The 23833-nt window shown below is 31.7% G+C and overlaps 1 protein-coding gene across 1 annotated transcript; it reads right to left on the bottom strand.

Annotated features, from left to right (window-relative positions):
- Window positions 1–222: 222 nt before the first annotated feature.
- LOC107437978 (very long chain fatty acid elongase AAEL008004) lies at window positions 223–22802 on the bottom strand. Its single transcript, XM_016050131.5, has 7 exons — window positions 22436–22802; window positions 15460–15650; window positions 11054–11134; window positions 10194–10250; window positions 6002–6107; window positions 3094–3230; window positions 223–1920 (listed from the first exon to the last, which is right to left on the bottom strand). The coding sequence occupies exons 1-7, from the start codon at window positions 22488–22490 to the stop codon at window positions 1567–1569; spliced, it is 981 nt and encodes a 326-aa protein (XP_015905617.3). The 5' UTR covers window positions 22491–22802; the 3' UTR covers window positions 223–1566.
- Window positions 22803–23833: the final 1031 nt, after the last annotated feature.

The raw sequence follows: 23833 nt of genomic DNA, 5'->3' as shown, positions 1-23833 counted from the left end.
TTTTATGTATAAAACATTAATTAAACAACCATACATAAATTAACAAAAATAAAGTACCCGTAACGGGTTAGTAATAAACTTGTAAAAAAAATAGAAAAACCTGTAACCGGTTACTATAAACCTCAAAATCAAAAACTAAAACTATCTCCTAAAAAATCAGCAACTGTCTGGTGAACCATTAATTTGTCTTGTGCTTTTATTTTTAATTTATCTCGTTATATGTTTTGTTTCTTTTATGCATGCTTTTGTTAGCCAGACATTTTTTAAATATTTTTAGACATTATACTATCTTCTCCTTATTTTGAGGGTGAGGAATACATATCCGTAGAAAAAAAAATCATGTTTATATAGAGAAATTCTTTTTTGTGTCTGATTTTGCAGCTTGCAATATTATCTGCACTTATTTATCAGCATATTTGAGGTCGCAGCTTTGAACCTTTAAGATTGAGTCATCACACGTGAAGAACACTAGATCAAAAATTATACAGGGTGTTCCTTTTTTCTCTCTTTTTGAACTGTACATTTGCCCCTGTATTAATACATTGAGTAAAGTAATATTCAATTCTAATACGCTTTTTAACTTGTTGTAACACACATCGCCACTCTTAATATAATTGTTTAGAATCTCTGTCAAAAATGATGTCGAAATTGTTTATTCATTATGGATTCCAAATTTAAGAGGCAAAAAAAAATTATTTTCAAACTCTGTTTTATCACTATATAGAAAAAAGTGATTAAGGCATCAAAACAAGTTTGATTGTCTGAAGAAATTTGTAGGTGTTTCGGTTTGATAACCACCATTCATCTCCTCTCAATTTTATTTGACAAATAAATAGCTTTTGATGTTTCGATGCCTTATTCATTAGTAACTCTTCAGATTTCAAAAATAAAATTATTGTTTTTTTTTCCTTAAATTTGCTACTTATAACGTGCAAGTAATTTTCACTTCATTTTTGAAAAGTATTCCGAAAATATATGTACATTGAAGGCGTTGAACACCTTGTATAATTTATTTTAAATGTACAACAGATTTAGCGAATACTGTGCAGATTTTAACAATGCAGATATAAAAATATTTTTTAACACATACTTTAATTGAAAACCCTATTTAATTTTAACTACATTTTAAATTATCAAAAAGCTAAGACTTTAATTGGCAATTTTAAATTAAAACTCTATCAGACAGCAATCAAATGGTAATATGTTATGGTTAAGTATGTTTAGAATATTTATTATACCTCTTTAACCTCTTCAGGACCCAAACAAGCACTTCCCTGGGCCCGCACGCACGGAGTTTATACGTACTAATACATGATGCAACACAAGAAGGCTTTATTGAGATCATGTCCGTGCTTTTGGGTCGCTGGAGCCAGAGAGAAATCATGAATGATACCGTGGGCCGTGAGGGGAGAATCACGTGATCAGGTATTACAGTTCTGAAGGGGATTTGAAAAGAACATTTCCCTGTTTAAAAATAATAAACAATTTTTTGGAGGGCAGGTGATAAATCAACTCTTATTTAGTCACATTTACAAAAAGCGCCTGTTTTAATTCGAAAGAACATATTTAATTAACTTTCTTTTCAGTATTTTTTTTTAATGATGCCTCTTTGTTGCTATGGCTAGTACCATTGTTATTGAAAACTTTCTTTTGTTTTTTGTAGTCATCGTCAGAAATCATTTGACCATCCATTGCTGAGTAGCCACTTAATAATGCTTCTTCCATTTCATTTGACCCTGTGGCTTTTCCCTTTTGATTTTTAGAAGCTTCAGCCGCACTGTAAGTATTTTTATAAAAATCAGCGAAAAGAAACCAAAATAAAACAGCATGAAGTCCAATCCACCATACGAAAGCTTTTGGGTAATCACAATCTCTGAACAGCAATTGAAATGCATGTACGAAGATTATTATGAATTGAATCTGCAACAATAAATGAGGATTAACTAAAATTCATGTGAACAATAGTTAAAAATTTGCATGAAAATACACATTCTAGCCAATAACAAAAATTAACTTCTTTCTGTTCAGTTTTTATTATTTTTGTGAAACAACGGAATTGAATTTCGTTCCTTTACAGCTGTACAGAATACTGAACAGGATTCTCAGTAATCTTTCGACTTGTCAATGAAAGTTTTGAAAAAAGAATCACATTAAAATGTTACAGTTGAATATTTAATAAGGAAAAAAAACACGGTTTCAAAATTACATTCGAAGCCAACAGCAGTTAAAGCAGGATTAAAAAGCAACCAAATCCTTCCCAGATATATCGAGCAATAAATCAGTAAAAATAAATAATTCTTTCCTCTACGGCTATGCAGAATTCTGGGCAAGATTCTTTCGATTTGTCGAAAAAAGTTTTTAAAAATAATCACATTAAAATGACATTGTTTAATATTTAAATGGAAAAGACACGAGCTTTCAAATTTGAAGAAATACTTTCAAAACAAATAGTTAAATTGGGATTAAAGCACTAAATTAAGCGACCCAGGTACGGGCATGGCCGATACGGACCATAAGGCCAAATCGGGATTTAAAGAAACCTACCCTTTTCCAACCCAATAATTAATCAATAAAAATTAATCAATGTACACTCTAACGTTTTCAGATAATCTGGCACACAACGCTGGGTACTTCTAGCTGCCACCAAAGATAGAACCTCAGTCCCTAGCAATCTGTTAGTACCTGAACCATTGAACCATCGTGGCTTAATAATAATTACTGATTACAATTTTAATTGCAATTTGAAGCAATAACAGGTTACAATATTAGCTGTAGGCGTTATTATAACTAATACAAAACAACGACTGTAATGATTATAATTAATAATGATTGCATTCAATCTAGGTTAGATTTATAATTTTGATTACAAGTAAGCATAATCATACTTAATCTAAAATGTATCTACTTTCTTACCGTAATCAATAAAATGTTTCTTATGGATGGCTATGGCAGAACGACAACAGTCAATAGCGATCAAGCATTAATTAATTTGATAATTAAAAGTTGTTTGAATAATTGCAGCTAAATTATTCGAACCAACAACATGGAAAATCAAAATATTCTGGTTTTTAACTCAAAAAGATTAAAACTCACCATTTGGAATGTGGTCATATACTTTTTCCACCACAGGTATTTATTCATATGGGGACCAATTGCAGCCAAACCGTAGTAGCTGTACATCAAAATATGGACGAAACAATTTATAAATGCAAAAAATGTACTATGGCCACCTATAAAAAAACTTACAATATGTTAAGGGTAATAAAACAATGTAACATAAATTAAAGATAATAGAATAATCTAACTCATATTGCGTAAGTGAAGTCACTCAAGTAATATAACACATGTTACGTTAAAGCAATAGAATAACACACACTACATAAGTTAAAGGTAATCAAATATATGATAAGTTAAAAGCAATAAAATAATATAGTACATACAGTATAAGCGCATAAGTTAAAGCCAATGTAACAGTATTACAGGCTCATTTATAATATTTATTGTCAATGGTAAAACGTCACTAATTAAATGACAGGAAATTCACTGTTGAATCGTATTTTCATCTTGTTATAATCTCGAAGGATGCATGCCAATTTCAATTTATCACCCATTTAAATGCTCATTGAAACCCCTTTACAAGCTAAGCTTAGATTCCGGATAAAGTAGTGTTTTTTTCCCCGAGGATAATCACTCGCCTTAAGAGCTAGGCTAAAAGCCAGCTAATATTAAAGCTTGAAACTAATCCAATCCTACATGATTCAATAATCAGATGGAACTCCGGATCTCCTCCGAACTACGATCAGAGAAATTAAAGTGGGGAAACGGGAAACTCGTAGTGGGGCGAATAATATATTAATTGAAAATAAATTGGGCAAAAAGTCACAACCCACAGTAATAAAATTTTCACATCCATACTGCAAATAATTACATACAACCAGAACTTTCATTCTTCACAATCAATAAGGGTTACTGTCATGAGACAGCAACACAATATTTGTTTACCTTCTGAAGCAGCTACAGATTACTGCAGTATCTGACAGGAAAATCTATACATGTCTAATCTACAAAAATGTTAATACCCATTTTTTACCTCAAAGTCTAAGGCTTAGTACAGTCTAATTAGAGTTTCAGATATACATATAAAATTACAAGCCGGAACATGCTGAAATTTGTTTTTGGAGATTAAAGGCATAGATTACCTTAGAGGTTGGACAGCTCCAAAGAGCAGGTCACATCGACCTGAGGTCTATTGTACCCAAACCCTAAATCATGATGATTAACAGGAAAGCTTTATGACTGCAATGAAGTTCAGTAAACACCTGATCCGGAACGTCCTGCAGTTCCCAGGTCAATGGTGCCCTAAATGCTATGATCTTTGAGCAGGATAGACCTCACAATTACAATGCATATGTCGTGTAGTCTCCTCCTCATCGACAAAGAGAATCAGATTCAATACCAATTACGTATTGGTGTCTACTGAGGGTGTAGTGTCCAGTGAGAGGACCAATGATATTCCTCAAGCCGCTCCTTCCTAGCTTAAGAAGCTCTTTTTGACGTACTCTAGGACAGTCACGATTCAGCTCTTTAGCTTGTCTCTGACCATCCGAGTTGTGCCATTGCATTACTTTAGTTCTCTATGTACAAAGGTAAATATGGAGTTTCACCTTGTCACGGCTTACGGCAAAAGAGGGTAAATGAGATGAGAAACTTAAATACTGTTATTTAGACAAACAAGGAATTATGATGTAACTTCCTTCACTGAATTAGATGAGAACAAACAATCGGACTAGCAATTTGAAGTTATAAATGTTTTATGAACAAAAGTACAATTTTTACCTGTCACTATTAACGCATTTGACATTTTCATCTAGAAAAGTGATGTACAATTCGTGTATTTTATTAAGCTAAATCGAATGAAAGCAATTACTACAGCTAGTCTAATCAGCAGGACTAACAATTCATAAATTTAAAGGGTTTTTATGTATAAAAATTACTAGTTTTCGGTTTGAAGTTATCTAATCAATTGACCGTACTATCTAGATAAAATATAGGCAAGGGAAGCATTGTTTCGTATGTAGTTTTCCACGATGAATTAAAGGAAACCAAACACGAGATTAACACTGGGTAATCTGAGTGAACTGTAAACTGTAAACACTGCTAAACAAAGTAACACTGAGTAAGAAGTATGGCCAAAACTACCAGAATGTAGTGAAATTTAACGCTTTTCTAGCTCTATGGAAACATTAAAAACTACAGTAATTTTTACCAAAGTGATTTGGTAATGATTTTGGTAAAATTAAAAATAAAATATGATTTTTTAATACGTGATAAAATTTGTTAAGAGTGTTAAAATTTGGCACTATTACAATTTATTTGGTTTTATAAAATTTGGCAAAATATTATTTATTTGGTTGAATTTACTCTTCAGTTTTATATCTTTTACTGAATGTGTGATAATAAAAACTATAATTTTGAAAACCAGAATTTCCAGTAAACCAGAATTTCTAGTTACCAGAATTACTTTCTCCGTGAACAATTAATTTTTGGAAAATGTGAAATAATACATTTTATTTCTAGTTTTTTTCCCCTTTTTACTATAAAAATTAACTATTCGTGATTATTGTTACTTGTGATTCGCGATTATAGCCTATATATTTACTCTGGATAATTTGATAATTGCATCTATGTTGTAAGTTAATTGGAAAATCCAACTCTTTGTAAGCAGATGATGTTATTTGTTAGGCTTACTTCAGTGAGCTTTGTAGGTGCATTTCGAAATTATGACGGCAGTTTGCAGAGAACTGAATATAACTCATAATAAATGTAGTAGTCACATATCATAATCCCTCTTTTTAACTTCAAGAAATAAAATTTATAAGAAGCGTCTACTCAAATTTAGCAGAAGTTTCGGCACATTCATTTTTTAACAAAACAGTGACAACTAGTTTTCTCAAAGAAAAAAAACTTTAATTTTTTTAAAAAAAGGATAAATAAAAACTACCTGGTGTGAATTTAAGACCAAACCAACAGCTCATGGGCATCAATCCATGGTGAACTACATGTAGGGTTGTAATTTGATTATATTTCTTTCTCATAACAAAAAATATCTGAAACGAAATAAAGTAATTCCTGATTGTAATTATTTTTATTAATAGCAAACTTGACGTATGCTACGGTATCGTATGAAATGGTCTAAATAATAACTGAAAGCATTGATGAATGATCATGGGTAATCACATTATGAAAACACATCATTAAATTATTTAGTTTCCTAAGCAGAATTCAGTTTGCCGCTCCGTTTTCGAATCTTTAGTTACTTTCATTACACCCGGCTAAAACTTTTAATGGAAAATTATGTAACAAAAATAGTTTTCTAGTGTTTTTACACAGTGATTTTTTTTAATTTCATCGTATTCAAAATTACTGTAATTCAATATTTTTCTAAATTTCAACTTATATTAACAAACTTTTCTTTAGATTACTTCAATTACATAACACTGTAAATCTAAAACAGTAGAAATATAGCTTATTTAATCTACTGTATAATAAAAATCTCCTACTTAAAAACACTGTATATTATTATAGAACAATGTAAGTTTAAAAGAGTTAAGTCATAGCTTATATAATCGGCAATATTTTTAAATTATCTTTTAATTATTGAATACTGTAAGTATAAAAAAGTACAGATATATAAACAATAATTTACAAAAAATGAGTTACAATCATAGAACACTATATAAAATTATAGAATGCTTTAAATTTAAAAGAGTATATAGTTAACTTTAAATACAATGCACTAAAAATATGTAACAATCATAAAATACTGTATACAATTATAGAGAATTTAAAAAAAAACTAAACTCAGTGGCGCTACAGTCCATAGAGGGCCAAGGCCTACTGTGCTCATCTCAGCTTTCTTGACCTTGGGCTCTGGAGTGCAGGAGCAGATGTTCCGATTAGGCGGTCAGCCGAACGCAGAACCCCCAGTGTTTAGTTCCCAAGCCTGCTTGGTACTCATTTATCGACTCACTGAAGGGATGAAAGGCTGAGTCAACCTTTCCCGGCCCAAGGATCGAACCCAGGACCTGTGGCATGGGAGCGCGAAGCGCTACCACTTAGCCTCCGGTCGTCCAATTATAGAGAACAGTATGCTTAAAAAAGTGCAAAAAATCTTATTTAAATTACAATATTCTAAAAATATTTTTCAGAATACTCCAAGTTTGAGTACAGATCTTGCTTATTTAAAATACTGTTATACTAAAAATATCCATTTTCGTTAAATGCTTGTTAATATGTTTGCTTCCTGACTAAAACAACATTTTCTGGATTGTATGTAACCATATTTGTATAGAAGATTGTATATAACTATATATAACCATATAAGTGGGTTGTATAACTTGCTAAACTATACATTTTGATTTATTAAAGCCTGACTTTTTTTTTAAATCATACAATTTGAACCCATACAAAGTTTGGGCAAGTTTAGTTATACGGTAGAAACGAAAGATAGCTAAATCGTTTGTTTTTTTTCAATAATGCAATAAGCAGCGATTCTAAAGTTTGCTTTTTTAGGTCATACTTCATTTCACTTAAATATGCTTGCTTTACCCTTAACTTCTTAATGAACTTTAGAAACCAAAGATTAGGCGAAACTGCCCCAGAATTCAATAACTAACTCTTCATCAAAAATATTAAAATAATATCTAACTAATATTTATGTAGTTTATGTTCATATGTATGTAGTTTGTAGTTTATGTTTATGGAGTTATTGTTCATAAGATTTGCCATTCTCATTATGAAATAGCCAATGAAAGAAATAACTAAAATGACTGGCTACCAATTTTTACACACTGTAAAAAATTCCGGATCAAGTTGCGCGGTAAAAAGTATAAGCGCTCAGCCAACTCCTCCTACAACTGAAAGCCTCCACACGGTTTTTTATTGGTAGTCCGATCGTGGAGGATATCCACTTACCGAACGAGTCATTTAATACAGAATATAGTTAAAAAAGAAAGTGGTAGCAAATATATGACTAAAAATTTATTTTATTTATGAATATTATTGAAATGCCTTATTCACTTGTCAACCACTACAGATTCAATTCTCAAATATATAAGTTAAATTTCTCTCAATTACTTTTATAAAAGGTTTTAGGTACATGCGCACAACTGGTTCGCTTTTTAAGCAGTCTGCGCGGACTACTTATGAAAGACCGTGTGGAGGCTTCTTGATGTAGGAGGTGATGACTCATCGAGCTAGGGATTCTTATAGTAGTGTTTTACGGAACAAAAACTCTTCTATACTGAAATTTTTATACACTAATATTTACCGCTAAGTCACCGAACCACTTTAACTAGGGGGCTAAGCTTAATGTACTAGGTTCGCTCACTCTCACCAACCTCGAGGATTGCTTCGCAATAATTGCTGTTTCTTGGAATAAGACAGTTGAAATAATAATTCAACTAAAAATATATGTACTAAAAAGAACACTTGTGCCTCCACTTCCCATGTCTAATTATTTCCCTTAAGATGTATAAGTGAACATAAATCATTTTTCTAAGTAATCATTTTTTGAAATAACATATAAAATTAAAAGTATATTGTTATAACAAATTTGGTGAGCTTGCAACTGTAATTTAATATTTTAGCTTAATAAACGGACGGATGTATTTTGAATAAAATTTTTGCACTTACCGTATTGTTGCGTATAAATCTGGAAGTTAAGTTCTAAATCATTTAACGAATCACTTTAACCGTAATTTAATGTAATTTGCACCAAAAGAGATAATTGTAAAACGATTAATAAGATTCGACTCCGATGTAAACAACTTTATCTTAAAATGTAACGCAGAATTTAATTATTCAATGGAAAACTGCGACACTATCATTAGATTTTTATCTATATTTTATTTTATAACCGTCAGTGAACAGCCGATCCAATTTTCGGTTTACGACTACTAATGTTCGACTCCGTAGCCTTGTAATTTTGAACCCAATCCAGAAGACAAGGGAACTCCTGGATCAAGTATTGGGAGAAATTTGCCTTCGTGGAGGATCTTTAGAAGGAACTAAACCATATTTGCGTTACATGGTGAGCAAGACGACGAAAACCTCCCACGAGGATATTTTTACGCCAGCACTATGGTCGAAGCAAGTCGGATACGGAATTTGTATTGACCAGTCATCACTGGAATTCAAACTGGGTTAAAAATTTTACGATAAAGGTAGATTTTATGGAAAAGTGAATTTTACGGATGCATACTCAGGGTGCACTTTTTACCGTAATTTCATTCGGAGATACAGTGCAATGTTTTGTTTAAGAGTTTTATCAAGTTGTAATAATGGTTATACTTTAAAATTTGATTCTTAGAATTTAAAAATTAATTAGAAATGAATTTACGATACAGGATTTTTAAATAATTATGCATGTGTATAAAAAAAAACTTATATTGAAGGGGAAATATTTAAGTACTTCCAAAATTTAAAATAAAATCAATTTAATTTTTTTTAAAATGTTCTTTTCAAAACCCGCAAAATGTGTAAATTTTCTGCAAAATGTGTAAAAGTTGGCAGATATGTATTTATAGCTACCAGTACTCTTAGTGTACGATTTGATCATTTCCTAACTAGCCTCATACTGAATTAGTTCAAATTTTAGAAATCGTGCATTAGTACCCAGTATTTGAGTGACTTCATGCTATTTTTTCTTTCTTTATGAGTCTCTTACTTTTGATTCTGTTTTATGCGCGTTCTTCAAAAACAAGAGAAAAAAATTCTTTTTAAATCATTTTTTCTAAAATTTAAAAATAATAATAATTAATGTTAATTTTTGTAAACCTTTTTAATGATGTTTAATTTTTTAATCTTTGAATGTTTAATTCTTTGTTCTATTTTAAGCTTCTCATAATTTGCTTATTATTTTTTTTTTACTTTCTTTTAATCCTTTCCTGTAATGCATCAGCATCTTTTACATTTGTTTTAGATTTTGTAACGTTACTTCTTTGATAGATTTAAATGAAAAATTTAGTTTGGCCACGTTTGTGCCCCTCTGCGCAGACAAACGAAATAAGTCTCTAAAATTGAAAAATGTCAAAAGAATTTTGAAATAATAATCATAATTTAGCAATAATAATAATAGAAAAATAATCATTGGAAACCCAATTAACTTTTCATTTCGATCATTTTATACTTACTGTGTCAGTAAAATCCACCATTTTTGACAAGTAATACCACCAGGAGATGGATAACATCTGAAACAAATAAGGAAAGACATTACAATTAAAATATATCAAAAGATTTGAAATATAAAATAGACACGGATAAATTATTGGCTAAGTTTTCTTTACAATGATAGAGAAGTATTTAAAATTTATTTTGTTTCTTAGGAAAAGGTTTCTGTAAAGTAACGAGTTATTTGGAAGAAGCTATTATCACCTATCTCTATTACTTAAAATATAATTAAATATATTTGTAATAATAGTAATTTGTAAAAATATTTTTTATATAATAATAGATTAATAATAGAATTGAACAGACAGTACATTTTTATACAGTATTTCCCATGCATTTTCAACATACTGGTCAAAAATTAAATAAAAAATTCCCCACTGTTTGAATCCATGAGTTTTCCGTGAGGTTGTCTTCTAGGTGCAATACGGTTGGGGACTCAGCTAGTGATTAAATACCTACAAATGACGTCATCCTAGGCTAGGCAAACAGTGACATTTGTCGATTCAGAAACCAATCATATTCGATGCTCACACGTGACGTCACTTACAGATATCCAATTAAATCTGATTTAAATCACATGGTTAGGCATAATTATTTGACTTCTTCTCGTGTTGCAAGTACTCAATTGCCAGACAGTACACGTTTTATAGCCAGACGTACCAAGTTTTAAATTAACATTATTTTTTAAAGATTTTTTAAGCATTTTTTTTTCTTATTTAAATCTTGATTTGCTACCTAATTTTAAACAAATATTTTTAAAATTTAAATTAACTTAATACAGAACACTGTTCTTATATTAAGGAAAATAAAATGATTAACTCACACCAAGTGCTTCAGGGCTACTTGAATAATCAACTGGTTGGCACTTAAAACTGTATAAACCAAACCAACCATAGATTCCAAGCTAAAATAAAGAATATATTAAAAATCATATGTTTCACCCTTATAATTCTACGAGAAACAGTTCTCATCAAATTTATTGATTATGATATGTAATATTTCATACTGCATCTGCAATACAAATGAAATAAAATGACGAACTCAGGAAAAGATGGACAGGTCAGAAAATTCAAAAAGAAATCGTAATATAGAACCGTTTTTAGAAATATAGAAACATAAAAATTAAGTAACATTTATAACATTAGCAAATAATTAGTAACATTTATGAAAATTATTGCCGTAAGCAATAGTGCAACATTTATTTCAATCAATATAATTAAAGGTTTGGTAGACCTAATAAATGTTTGCTATACAAACACGATTATATGATCAGTCACATTATGGTACACATCATCACACTTAATGATCAAATATGACATTAAACACTATTATATAGAGCGCAATGAACATAGATGGCATGTTAACTATACAGCTATTAGGCTTCAAATTGCTTAATCAATTTGCTTCTGACATTTGCTTATGCCACGACGTACAAGCGCTTGATTTTGCTTGCCTGTAATGTTTGCGAGAAAAAAAAAAAGAAAGAATGTGTGAGCATTAGTAACAAGTGCCAATATTCATTGTCCTATTTGTAGTGTTTTATTTATTTATTTTCAAGGAAATATAGCAGAATTTTTTTTTACTTATAATTTACCGATATCTATCGCGCGATAGCAAGTGGCAAACATCAGCATGATATCATTTACATTTCAAATAAGATTTCTTGAACTAAATTCATTTTTTAAAATAAAAGAGCGTGGATCCTAGAATAGCCAATCCCGTGGCGATTTTTTGAAATCTCGCCAAGCGACTCTTTGAAATCCCGCTAAACTAGGTTTCTGGAAGATATTTCGGATAGATATGTTGTTCTTTTATGTGAGATATTTTTTATTTTATTTTATTAAAAACATTTTTATAAATTGGTAATAATTTAAACTGTTTTGCTAATAATAAAAAAACAACGTTGATCTAAGCAATAATAGCCAACTTTACGAGATTTCAAAAGGTCGCCGACGGTTGGACTATTCTAGAATTTTACCATAAAAGAGAAGTAGAGTTAGGATCTCTCTTGTTTGGAAAGTAAAAAGGATAAATATATACTGTTGTACCCCTTGGCGAAGACGGGTAATTTTTTGCGAATTTTGCTTATGTGATCCCTCGAGCCCCTTAGAGTTTGGTAAGATATCATCATTAAAGCTACTTTGAGTAGCAAATACCCGCAGCGAAACAAGGCTCAGAGTCTATTCCCAGCGCCAAACTCTTAAACGGCCTACCAATTAACATCAAATTCTATTTTTTAATTTTCCCCGCTCTGCACCTCATCGTGGTTCGAGGGTCAAACGTCTTCGGACGGCTAACGCAGACGGAGGAGCTTTAGACTGCTCTTTAGAATTCGAGCACTATTTGAGTGATCTAGATTTGAGCATAGGAGAGAAGTGAAAGAATTTTTTTTTTCTTTTTAGAGTTGCTGAATTAACTTCTCATTTTATTCACGTCCGAGACAGGGTGTGATTCGGAGGAGGAAGACTCTCCCGAGTCATTTAATAACTCGTTTGAGGAATCACTTAAGGAATGGGCCACGTCTGGAATTTTCTTAAGAGAGAAATTATTGAAATTTATAACCAAGAGTAAGTCTTGAATCTGGTCATGGCGCAAAAGCTAATAGCTATGGCATTTGAGTTCAGTGATATAATAACGAAGCAGAATGAAGTGTTGTCTTACACTAAAGGACTCCAACACGAAGCAGAAAGAGCGCTGAATGAAGTCATAAAAGGGAAAAAGAATAAAACTAAGCAGAAAGGCCAATCTTACGCAGACGCATTAAGGAGTCAAGGTGCTGGAGAACACAGACCAATTTTATTTTATTTTATAACCGTCGTTGAACAGCCGACCCACTTTCACGGGTTTACGACTACTTACGTTCAACTCCGTAGCCTTGTAATTTTGAACCAATCCAGAAGACAAGGAAACTCCTGGATCAGTACCCCCAGAGGTATTGATTTGTTATGGGAACATGGAGGACTTTGAGACTCGACAGATTTAACGTGCATCAGTCACCATTTCACGCAGACCAATTATCGAACACTGCATTACTTTAAAACCCACGAGCAAAAATATCGACACTGACATTGAGAAGGTCGTGAAAGAAAAGATCAATCCCGGTGACCTAAAGCTGGGTCTCATAAGGATAAAGAAAATAAAAGACGGCGGAGTATTACTCAAAATTGAAAAGAAAAGCTCAATAATGGATGAATTAGAAGAAAAGGGCCTGACGGAGGTGTTTCATTGCGAGGAAATTAAAAAGAGAAATCCTAGAGTCATATTATATGAAGTAGAAGAGACGAACTGCAAATAAGACTTTGAAAAAATATTGAAAAATTCGAATAAGGAATTTGAAGAGTCAACACCCAAAGTTTTGTTTCCAATCAGGAGTCGAATGAAAACTCCCTGGGTTATTACGACTAAACCGAGTGCATTTAAAAGAATAATAAGGCGCGGCAGGCTGAGTCTTAACTGGACATTCGTGAGACTGAAAGAATACATCCGTCCTTTGCGTTGCTATAAGTGCAACAGGCTTGGCCACGTCGCGAAAGTGTGTGAACATCAAGAAACTTGTGTTAATTGCGGAGAACAAGGACATAAGAAAGATGCTTGCAGTAACAAGAGTTCCTGCATTAATTGCAAAGAAGCAAACCAAAAGTATAATACGAGACTTCGTATAAATCATAGCGCATGGAATCAAACATGTCCTTCTCTGCAATGGGCCAGAGAAAAGATTCAGCAAAACACCAAGTATTAGATTTTCCTGGGAGTTCCGGAATTGTGAGAGCGTTCTGGCACAGCCAGTATTTTTGTAACTCTTGACTATTTCATTACTTTTTTCAAATTGTTTGTGATCAATTGTTTTTTGGTTTTTTGTTTGTATTCTAAGTTTTGAATAAAGTATTGGTTTGGAGACTTCCAGTCTTGGGACATCTCGACGGACCGCAGGATGGCAGACGCCCACTGCTGTCGACCTGGTTCATCTGCAGGTGATTTGAAGCCGCCCCTGTGGGTTCGGACTCGTTGACAAACTTTTCTCCTTTGCTCATTGACAAGAAGTGGTGCTCTTTGTCGTGCGTGACTCGGGGCCATGGACCCTCAAGTGTCCATGCACCACCGGCTCCGCCGTCTGACTTTGAGGATCTTTGTAACCATGAGTCACCTAGTATACTCCGGATGCCCCAATTCAGGGGCGGATCGGATTAAGCCTGTCTCACGTGTTACGTGTTGCCATATAAAATGGCGAAATAGTAATACATAAAAAAAGCATCTATATACACTAAAGCCTAGCATTATTTAACACTTATGGCCCACTGCCTAAACCCTGATTAGCCAGCGTGACGGTCTTCAAAGTCTGCTCCAAATGCCAAACTGAGCAGGCTCCTCCCGAGCACATCCTGAACTGTTTGGGACTTTCCAGAGAGGACATATATTCATCCCCCCTTCTGGTTCTCGATTACCTTAGGGTCAACGGTCTGATGGATCTTGTCTGACTTCGTCAGGCATTTGGAAGATAAGCCACAACAACGACAACAAAGCCTAACATAACAAAAACATATAAACATGAGATGTATCATAAAATAACTGAGTTTCCGTAAATAAAACAATATCATCAATTTTGAAGACCGACTTGCCGATAATCTATGGGGCACCTCAAAATATAAGAGTAAGAAAAATCGATGCTTTTATTAGGTGGGTTGCATTTTCATTTTGAAATTCATGGCGTGATTTTGCGGTTGAGCTTGAGATTTGGAAATTTCTTGAGCTTGATTTTGCTAGCTTAGGGATGGGTTTTTATGTTTATGTATTTCCCCTCTTCAGGTTATGATTTAATATGTTTTTTGCCTAAGCCAATTCTCAGCGACAATGTTAAGAGCGTTATTTCTGGGTTAGCAACAGTTTGACAACAAGTGTCGACGCTTCACTTCGGCGTTGGCGGCCTTTTTTTTTTTTTTTTTTTTTTTTTTTTTGGAAAATTGCTCCAATTGTCCAACGTATTCCATCATTTTACCAATAGATTTTACCTGTCGAAATGCTAGATAGTTTTGATTTATGTGTGATCATATATTGTTTAAACAAACATTAAATTATATAACTATATTTTAGTATTTGCCGGTAAGCGCATGAAGCAAGAAACAATCATGAAGTTATGCGAAAGAAAGTGCTGTTATGAAGGTTTGCAAGTGATAGCGCGCAAGGGGCTTTAGTTCTCTGTATTATATAAGAGTAATAATTTTCAATACTTACACCATAAAACAATATAATGTTAAATATAACCATCGAAAAATTGTAAATTATCATCATCCATCTAATATCTAGAGGCTTCCTGTTCTTCATTAGGTTAGGTCCTAAGTATTTCACTACATACACATATGAAAGACATATAAATAGTGTGGGAATGGGATTTTTAGTCATAACCCAATCTTCAATTCGAGGATCTAAAAGAGTTACGGACATTATTACTTTAAAAAAATTCATCAACAATCTCCAGAAGAAAAGTTTAAATCAAATTAAAAAGATTTCACAATTTGCAACAGTATAGTAACGTTTTTTTTAAACAAACAAATATAACTTTATTGGGAACAAAAACACATAAATACAAGGAATCAATCATTCAGTTTCAGACTCATTCGTCGTCAAGTGGAAATTCCTGTCCAGGCGACAAAGAAAAGTAATACAATAAATTTAAAATAGAAATTAAAAAAAAGAAATAAAAAAAGGGGGGTATTACAATCATAAATTATTTTGCTCATCATAAGATGTCATATATTGTTGAACACTGTAATAATAGAAAGCAAAAAAAATGCATGAAACTATATAAAAAAAATAACAAAATTACATAACAAAGGCAACATAAGAAATTCATTTGGATTGGCACAAGACTGGTATAAAAAATCAAATGCTTCCTTTAAAGTGAAAAATAGAGATCTAAATCGTCAATGTTCATCACAAATTGAAATAAAGCACGCTTAAAAGAAGAATATATTTTGATGTTTTGCAACTGAAATGGTAATTTATTATATATTTAGGTGCTAAGTAAAAAAACTGTTTTCGTGAAATTTCTTTTGTAAGGTGGGGAATCTCATATATTTCAGTTGGTCTCCTTTCAGACACATTAGTTTTTAATTTGCATATTAATTTATTGTTGTGAAAATAAAGTAAAATACGAAAAAATACATTATGGCGAAATGGTAATAGGTTAATTCTTGTATATATATTGGTAGTAGTTATACTTGATTTTTTTATATTTAGAGAATTAATAATCTTGAAGCATTTATAACACTGAATTTATTAATTTTAATGCACACTGTAAAATAGCTGGAGACAGAGCTATTGATGTAACCAAACTGACAAAAGCTGAAACAAATTACATGTTATACTAATTTGTGCGAGTTATTTTATAAATGTTGATGTGATTAACCGAAATCGGAAAATGTCGACTTTCACTAGTGAAAGTCAACACATACCTAATGTTGTATGAAAGACTGAATATTTGATTATATTCATGCATATTCAGACCATCACCAGCGTATGTCGAAAAATACAAGTATGTTCTAATGATAAAAAAAAGAAATCTAAACTACAACTGACAGTGCTCGGCCCTAGCCTGGGATCGACGCGAGCTCGGACGACATTAACTGAAAACAGGTTTCAGACTCATGATAAAATTTCATAAACTTTTTTACTATTTTCAAACAAACGTTTGAAAGTGGTAAAAAGGAGACTTCCTCGTCAACTGATGATCTGATCAGTAATTAAATATTTAAGAAAATGAAACACTTAAATGTATTATAATTACAGCAATCTACTATTTCTATTTGGTGTTTTTACTTTGTAAGGTTTACACCAATTGTTGTAAATTGACTTTAATTTTACTCAAGATTTTGATTTTCCTTTTTGTATTAGTCATCTTGATATTTCAGTAAGTTTTTTTTACAGGTTATAGGAAAGGAAAATTTAATGATTAAATTAAATGTTTAGATAAAAAAAATTTTGAGTAGCGATACCTCAAAATTTGGTCTTTAATGGACATATATCTTGGCCTCACTCGGACCTGGGTTATAAGTTATCCGACGTGTCTTGGGCTCGGGGTTGACCCGGATAAAAATTCCTTGGCCTCTGATTGACTTAAACAACTAAAAGCGAGTCTGAATTTCTCTCTAGTTTACACCAGGAAAATATACACCGGGCAGTGGCATTTAACTTTTAAATAAAAAATCTATAAAAAATGTAGGCAATTGTATACCAGACAAAAGCATTTGAAAAACATCAGTAAAGAGAATATCGTACAAATATATTCAAAATAGTAGCTTCTAATCCATCAGTAAAGAGAATACCGTGCAAATATATACAAGATTGTACACTGTTGGACAAAATTAAGAGATGGAAAGCCTTTTCGCACATTTCTATGACGCTATATTCTTTTATGACGCTATTTCTGGACGGCTATTGATATGGAGGGAACCTGGAACCCGATACCATCCCAGCAACATTATCGAAAGGGACCATTATGCCGGTGGAGGACTCATGGTTTGGTCAGGAATCATGCAAGATGCCATGTGTTTGACAATGGTTCCGTGAATACCCAGTGGTACTGGCAGGAGGTCCTAGAGTCCTATGTGCGTCTTTTCAGGGACGCTGTTGGCCCTGAGTTCATTTTTATGGACGACAATACGCGACCACATAGGGCTCTCATGGCTGATGAGTCTCTGGAAAGCGAGGATATTCAACGAATGGATGGGCCAGCCAAATCCCCTGACCTGAATCCTATTGAACATGCTTGGGATGCTCTTGGGAGAGCTATTGCGATGTGCCAACCTCCCCCCAGAACCATTCTGGAGTTAAAAATTGCTCTGGTGGAAGAATGGGAGGGTCTTCCACAAGTCCTCATTAACTCCCTTATTAACAGCATGCATACTCGTTGTGCATGCTGTCTGTCTGTCAGGGGTGACCATACTGGAGGCAACACACACTGTACAAGCCTCTCCTTTATTGTCATCTTTTATCCTTAAATTAAGACTACATTGGATTTATTGGCAATAGGTCTTGCCAGTGAGTGTCACTTTAATTTTTGTTTTGCATACTTTATTATCATGGAATAAGCTATATCCATACCAAATTTAATTTATTTATATTCTGTATTTTTTAAGATATTTGGGAAAATGTCTTCCATCTCTTAATTTTGTCGACCAGTGTAGCTTCTAATCCTAAATAACATCAGTAAAGGAAATACGGGCAAATGCATACTGGGCACTTCTTAACATTATATCATCATTAAAGGGAATACGGGGCAAATGCATACCACGCAGTAGGACTTAACCTTTAAAAAACCATCAATAAAGAGAACACAGGGTAGTATATACCGAGCAGTAGCTATAACCTTAAAATCATCAATAAAGAGAATACAGGGCGAATGTATACCGAGCAGCGACACATGACATATTACCTTTGTTTCTATATAATTTCGGAATAAATTTCAAATCGTCAATGTGCTTTGTATTCTGTGTGGGAGTTATGAATCAGTTTTGTATCTATCAAAAAATTTCGGAATACATTTCAAATCGTTAATTTGCTTTGTATTCTGCGTGGAAGTTATGAATCAGTTTTGTATCTATCAAAATAAAAATCATACAAACAATTATAAATTTCTGATTTCATTTAGATAATAGTCTAAGGTCACAACAAAAGGGTCCAAAAACGTAAAGAAAAAAAAACATTTTTATTAATTCCAAAATACATAAATATTTATTAAAATACAAGCATAGATGTTTTTTTTCCATAAAAATATTATATTTATTTCGTGAAATATTAATATACAATTCTAGTATTGCGATGTAATGAAATTACAAATGCATTAAAAGGATATTTATCTGTTTTCTTTAACTTTTCTACTATTGATTTACTTTTTATTACAGAAATGTATTAAGAGTACATGGTAAATATATTTATGTGTTTTTCTAAGTTACGAGCTAGCCGTATACCGTTTTTTGTAGTATGGAATAGAAAACTTAAGCAATCTATATATCGATAATAATTAACACTACGCAACTAGGCATATCTATATATATATTTCTCTTACACGGCGATAAAAAAAAGCCACATTACAACTCCCCGAATGGCAACGCTAGAAAATCGACCAATCATTGCTGCTAAGAATGTCACATGGTGAGGTGGCTCAACATATAGCGCTTTTAAAAGCGGAAACTGAAATAACCAGAGTGTAAAATATTATGTGCGTATGCGCATCGTATTTTTTGTTAAATAATTTATTTATTATATATCAGTTTATAGGTGGTAACGAGAAGAGTTTTGTGGTTGCTATGGTGATTATTTAGAATGTAAATTGTTATTTATTTATTTTTTTTTTTGAGTGAGTGTGATATTTCTTTTTTGGAACTGCGATGCTGTAATTTTATTGTTTAGTTAATAAATCTTCCTTTTGTATTAAACGTGATAGTAGTTACCTAAATTATTTGATTCGAAGTCCTTTGAGTTTTATTTGAGGTCAGTTTATTTTGTATTTTTTGACAAGAGAGAGCATTCTCACCAAATGTGATTTCTTCCGAAATTCAATGTTTTGTTTATACGGGTTTTTCCATTGCAATTCACTTATTTCAACTTTTAATATACTTAATTATAGCCAAAATTTTAACCTTTTTAAAGAGATATCAGTTTTAGAAATTTTATCTTAAGATTTTATACTATAGCACATTACTAATAGGTTTAACGAATTACATGTCATTTATTTGAATTAAAATTTATTTTACTGACTTAGTATTTACTAAAAAGATGTAAATTTTAAAAAAAAAAAAGTCGTTATATGGATTTGAATGATTGTTTTGAATTCTTAGAATTTTGTGAATTTGCAATGTATCTAAGTTAGTAGCGAGCGAAGCGAGCTTGGTTTGCGAAGCAAACCATATAAGATTGCGTAGCAATTTTCGGGGGTTGGCGAGCGTCAGCGAGCAGGGGGCGCAGCCCACTAGTTTTATCATAATTTTTAATTGGGTATACTATAGCCTACGTCACAGATCGTATTATTCCTACTAAATTTAACTAGTAAACAGCATTTTCTGCGAGCCTGATTTCTAGCAACAAGTAAAAGCATCAAACGAAGTGTCTTGTTATAAGTCGCTACTCGCCAGGTTGGAATTGTATTAGTCTAGTTCCTTTGGAAATAATTTATATTGTTGTTTTACCGAAGTTTATGAATTTAGTAAGCATATTTAAAACTCAGTTTATTAATTAAACTAAAAGGTAAATGTTATTCCTAGTAAGTGGAAGTAGTTGTGCTTTTTTCATATTATACCCAATTGTAGCACACCTCGTATATTACGAAAGACTTTTCAGAAATTGAACTTATCAATGCAAAAATTAACTACACATTGTCACCAAAAATTATGCTATTGCTCGAGTCCAACTTATGACAGTCAAACAATACCACTAATGAGTCATTGTTTCCGATAATTCCGCACTTCAGTACAAAACATAACTTTTTTTATTTCATTTATAGTTGATTTTACATTATTTAGATTTATAAAAACACGACAAGTTCGACAGGCAGGTCTGATGTCGCTTGCAGGTATCCATTTAAGTCAAATCCGAAAATTGTTTTGTCGGGATAATAAATCCAAGACTGTAACATTAACACGCCATGAAAAACCACTTGATAAGACATAGTTGCAAGAACCAAACTATAAACGAAATGAACACGTTATTTCATATTATTCTAGAAACACTAATTCGGAGGCATAACCACACATACCGATCACGTTGATCCTTGATCTTACCTGTCATAACAAACAAAAGATAGTTAAAGAGCACGCAATAGACTCCCAGGGAAACTCGTTTTTGATTAAATAGATCTGAAAACTTGTAAACATCAATGACGCCCTTCTTTAAATAAATGAAAAGAAGTGTCAATTTGCAGGAATGCCTAATGCTAAACCCATGAAAAAATATTATTTTTGAAACAAACTAACTAATCGGGATTTTAATGCTTGTTTTACGATACGTAGCTAAAATTTTTCCTTGAGTACGCTGCCTAAATCACGAGATCCTAGTACAAAGGCTTCCGTAGTTATAAAAGAGACACACAGACCCATGCACATAAAATGTTTGAATAATTTTACTACTCCTCCTAATGTCTCACGATAATCAAAATCAGGGGAATAAAATATTAAAATTATCGTAAACAGAGAGATAAACTATAATAAGAGTTATAGAAGAATTGTTACAAACAGTAGTTAAAGAAGAGGACAACATTTATTAGAAGTAAATAGTTATTATTCAAATAATTAAGCAATTTGTATCAAACTCATATTTTCAACAAAAAAAAATAATAATAATAATAATGTTCTTGTTATACGAGTATTTGTGTTGATTTTACAACATAACATTTCCTATATAAAATGTGAAGAAAATGACTTAAAATAAACCATTTACATGTTATTTAATGTTGTTATTAACAGTACATGTTTAATGTAATGTTAATGTTAAATCTCCTAATAAAAAAAACTAACAGACAATTATGAAAAAGGTGAAAATAATTATCTAAGTTCGAAAGTTCAGAAAAGAGCCGTCTTTAAAATATATCGTGTATTTTAATTAGTATTGTATAATATTTATGATCGTATATTTTTCATTTGAGTTCTTAGAATTGGCTCTATTACATAAAATAAATAAAATGTGATCAAACTGAAAATGCGATTGTAAATTAAAATAAAAATTTTAGCATACCTTATGTAATTAACATTTCTATAATGTTTTACTAAAAATACTCCTGACAAAAAATTAAGAAAACTCAAATGTGTAGAAGTTCAAAATATGATTTGAAGGTTACTAGTTCAGAGAAAAGTCGCCTTTATTATTGCATTTATGATTGTTTATTTTCTATTCAAGTATTTCTATTGGTACTATCACTCAACACAGCCCAAATAAAATCCGAAAAAAAAATTAAAAAGCGATAGTAAAATTTAAAAAAAAAATTAACATGCATTATTTCACTAACATATTTGTTACATATTATAACGCTGTACTAAAAAAAATCTCTTAATAATTAAAAATTACTAAAAATCAAATGTGAAAAAATTGAAAATATGATTTGAAGTTTACTAGTTCAAAAAAAAAAATAAGTCGCATCACAAAATATATTGAAGCAGACAATATTTAAATATTTTACAGCATACAGGATTAAAAAATATATTATTAACAAAAGGCTTACCAGATTTGTCATCGAATAATTTGTTATAAAACTGCACAGCATGATTCCATACCATTTTTAGATAAAATGTTAAATAAAACGATACAAACACAAAATGGACAAAATACCCAAAAACCAATGCCTATCTTCCTTTTTAAATACTTCACCTGAATCAATATAACCTCCCAAGAGACGAGAAGTATTAAACCTTTCAAACACAATTGATCAGGCTAGGATCAAAAATGTGATTTAAAAACTATTTTTTTATTATTATTATTTTAGCTTTAAATACATCCTCTTCAATGTATATGAACTGGAGACGTTTTTTTTTAGTAATTAGGAATGAAAAATGAGTTCTGTTTCCTTTAAGAAGTTACAGGTATGTAATGAGGGGCATTGCTTCCTCGTCTATTTTCATCATACGGTTGACGTTTTGCTTTTATGAAGTGCAAAAATTTTAGTGTTAATTGTATAATCCGATAACCTTGAGAAAATACACATTGAATGAGTGCGTCAATAATTTTTTTTTTTCATTTGGATTTATTTTAGAGGACTATGTGGACTAATATTCCTTTATCGTTCTCTAATGTTAAATTAGGGAAGGTGGAGGAATTCTACCTTTACATTTTCCTTCACAAGTAATGTGTTAAAACTAGAGTTTCACAATTTGTGCAACTTTATTACAGCTTGAAACCGTTTTCTAAGAAAAGGAAATTTCCCAATATGCGTTATTTTGTACAAAAACAATAGTTTAAAAATTAAAAATCGGACATTGCGTTACACATAGAATAATTTGCTCACAATTTAGCGTTTATTTTCTCATTTCAACTCAAAAACAACTGATAGAATTTTTTGTACACCGCAAAGAATTCCGGATCAACTTACGACATAAAGTACTTTGGGAGCATCATCCTTAAATTCCATTTTACCGTGAATTCGTTTTTACCCATAAGTATTATACAGTTTAGTATAATATAGTAAGTATTACATAGTTTTTTTTTCATTTAGATTTATTTTAGAGGATTATGTAGACTAATATTCCTTTATCGTTCTCTAATGTTAAATTAGGGAAGGTGGAGGAATTCTACCTTTACATTTTCCTTCACAAGTAATGTGTTAAAACTAGAGTTTCACAATTTGTGCAACTTTATTACAGCTTGAAACCGTTTTCTAAGAAAAGGAAATTTCCCAATATGCGTTATTTTGTACAAAAACAATAGTTTAAAAATTAAAAATCGGACATTGCGTTACACATAGAATAATTTGCTCACAATTTAGCGCTTATTTTCTCATTTCAACTCAAAAACAACTGATAGAATTTTTTGTACACCGCAAAGAATTCCGGATCAACTTACGACATAAAGTACTTTGGGAGCATCATCCTTAAATTCCATTTTACCGTGAATTCGTTTTTACCCA

This window comes from Parasteatoda tepidariorum, chromosome 5 (assembly GCF_982258835.1).
Source record: "Parasteatoda tepidariorum strain Cologne lab strain chromosome 5, Ptep-v5.0, whole genome shotgun sequence".
NCBI lineage: Eukaryota > Metazoa > Arthropoda > Arachnida > Araneae > Theridiidae > Parasteatoda > Parasteatoda tepidariorum.
This window is presented reverse-complemented; position numbering and strand designations above follow the sequence as displayed.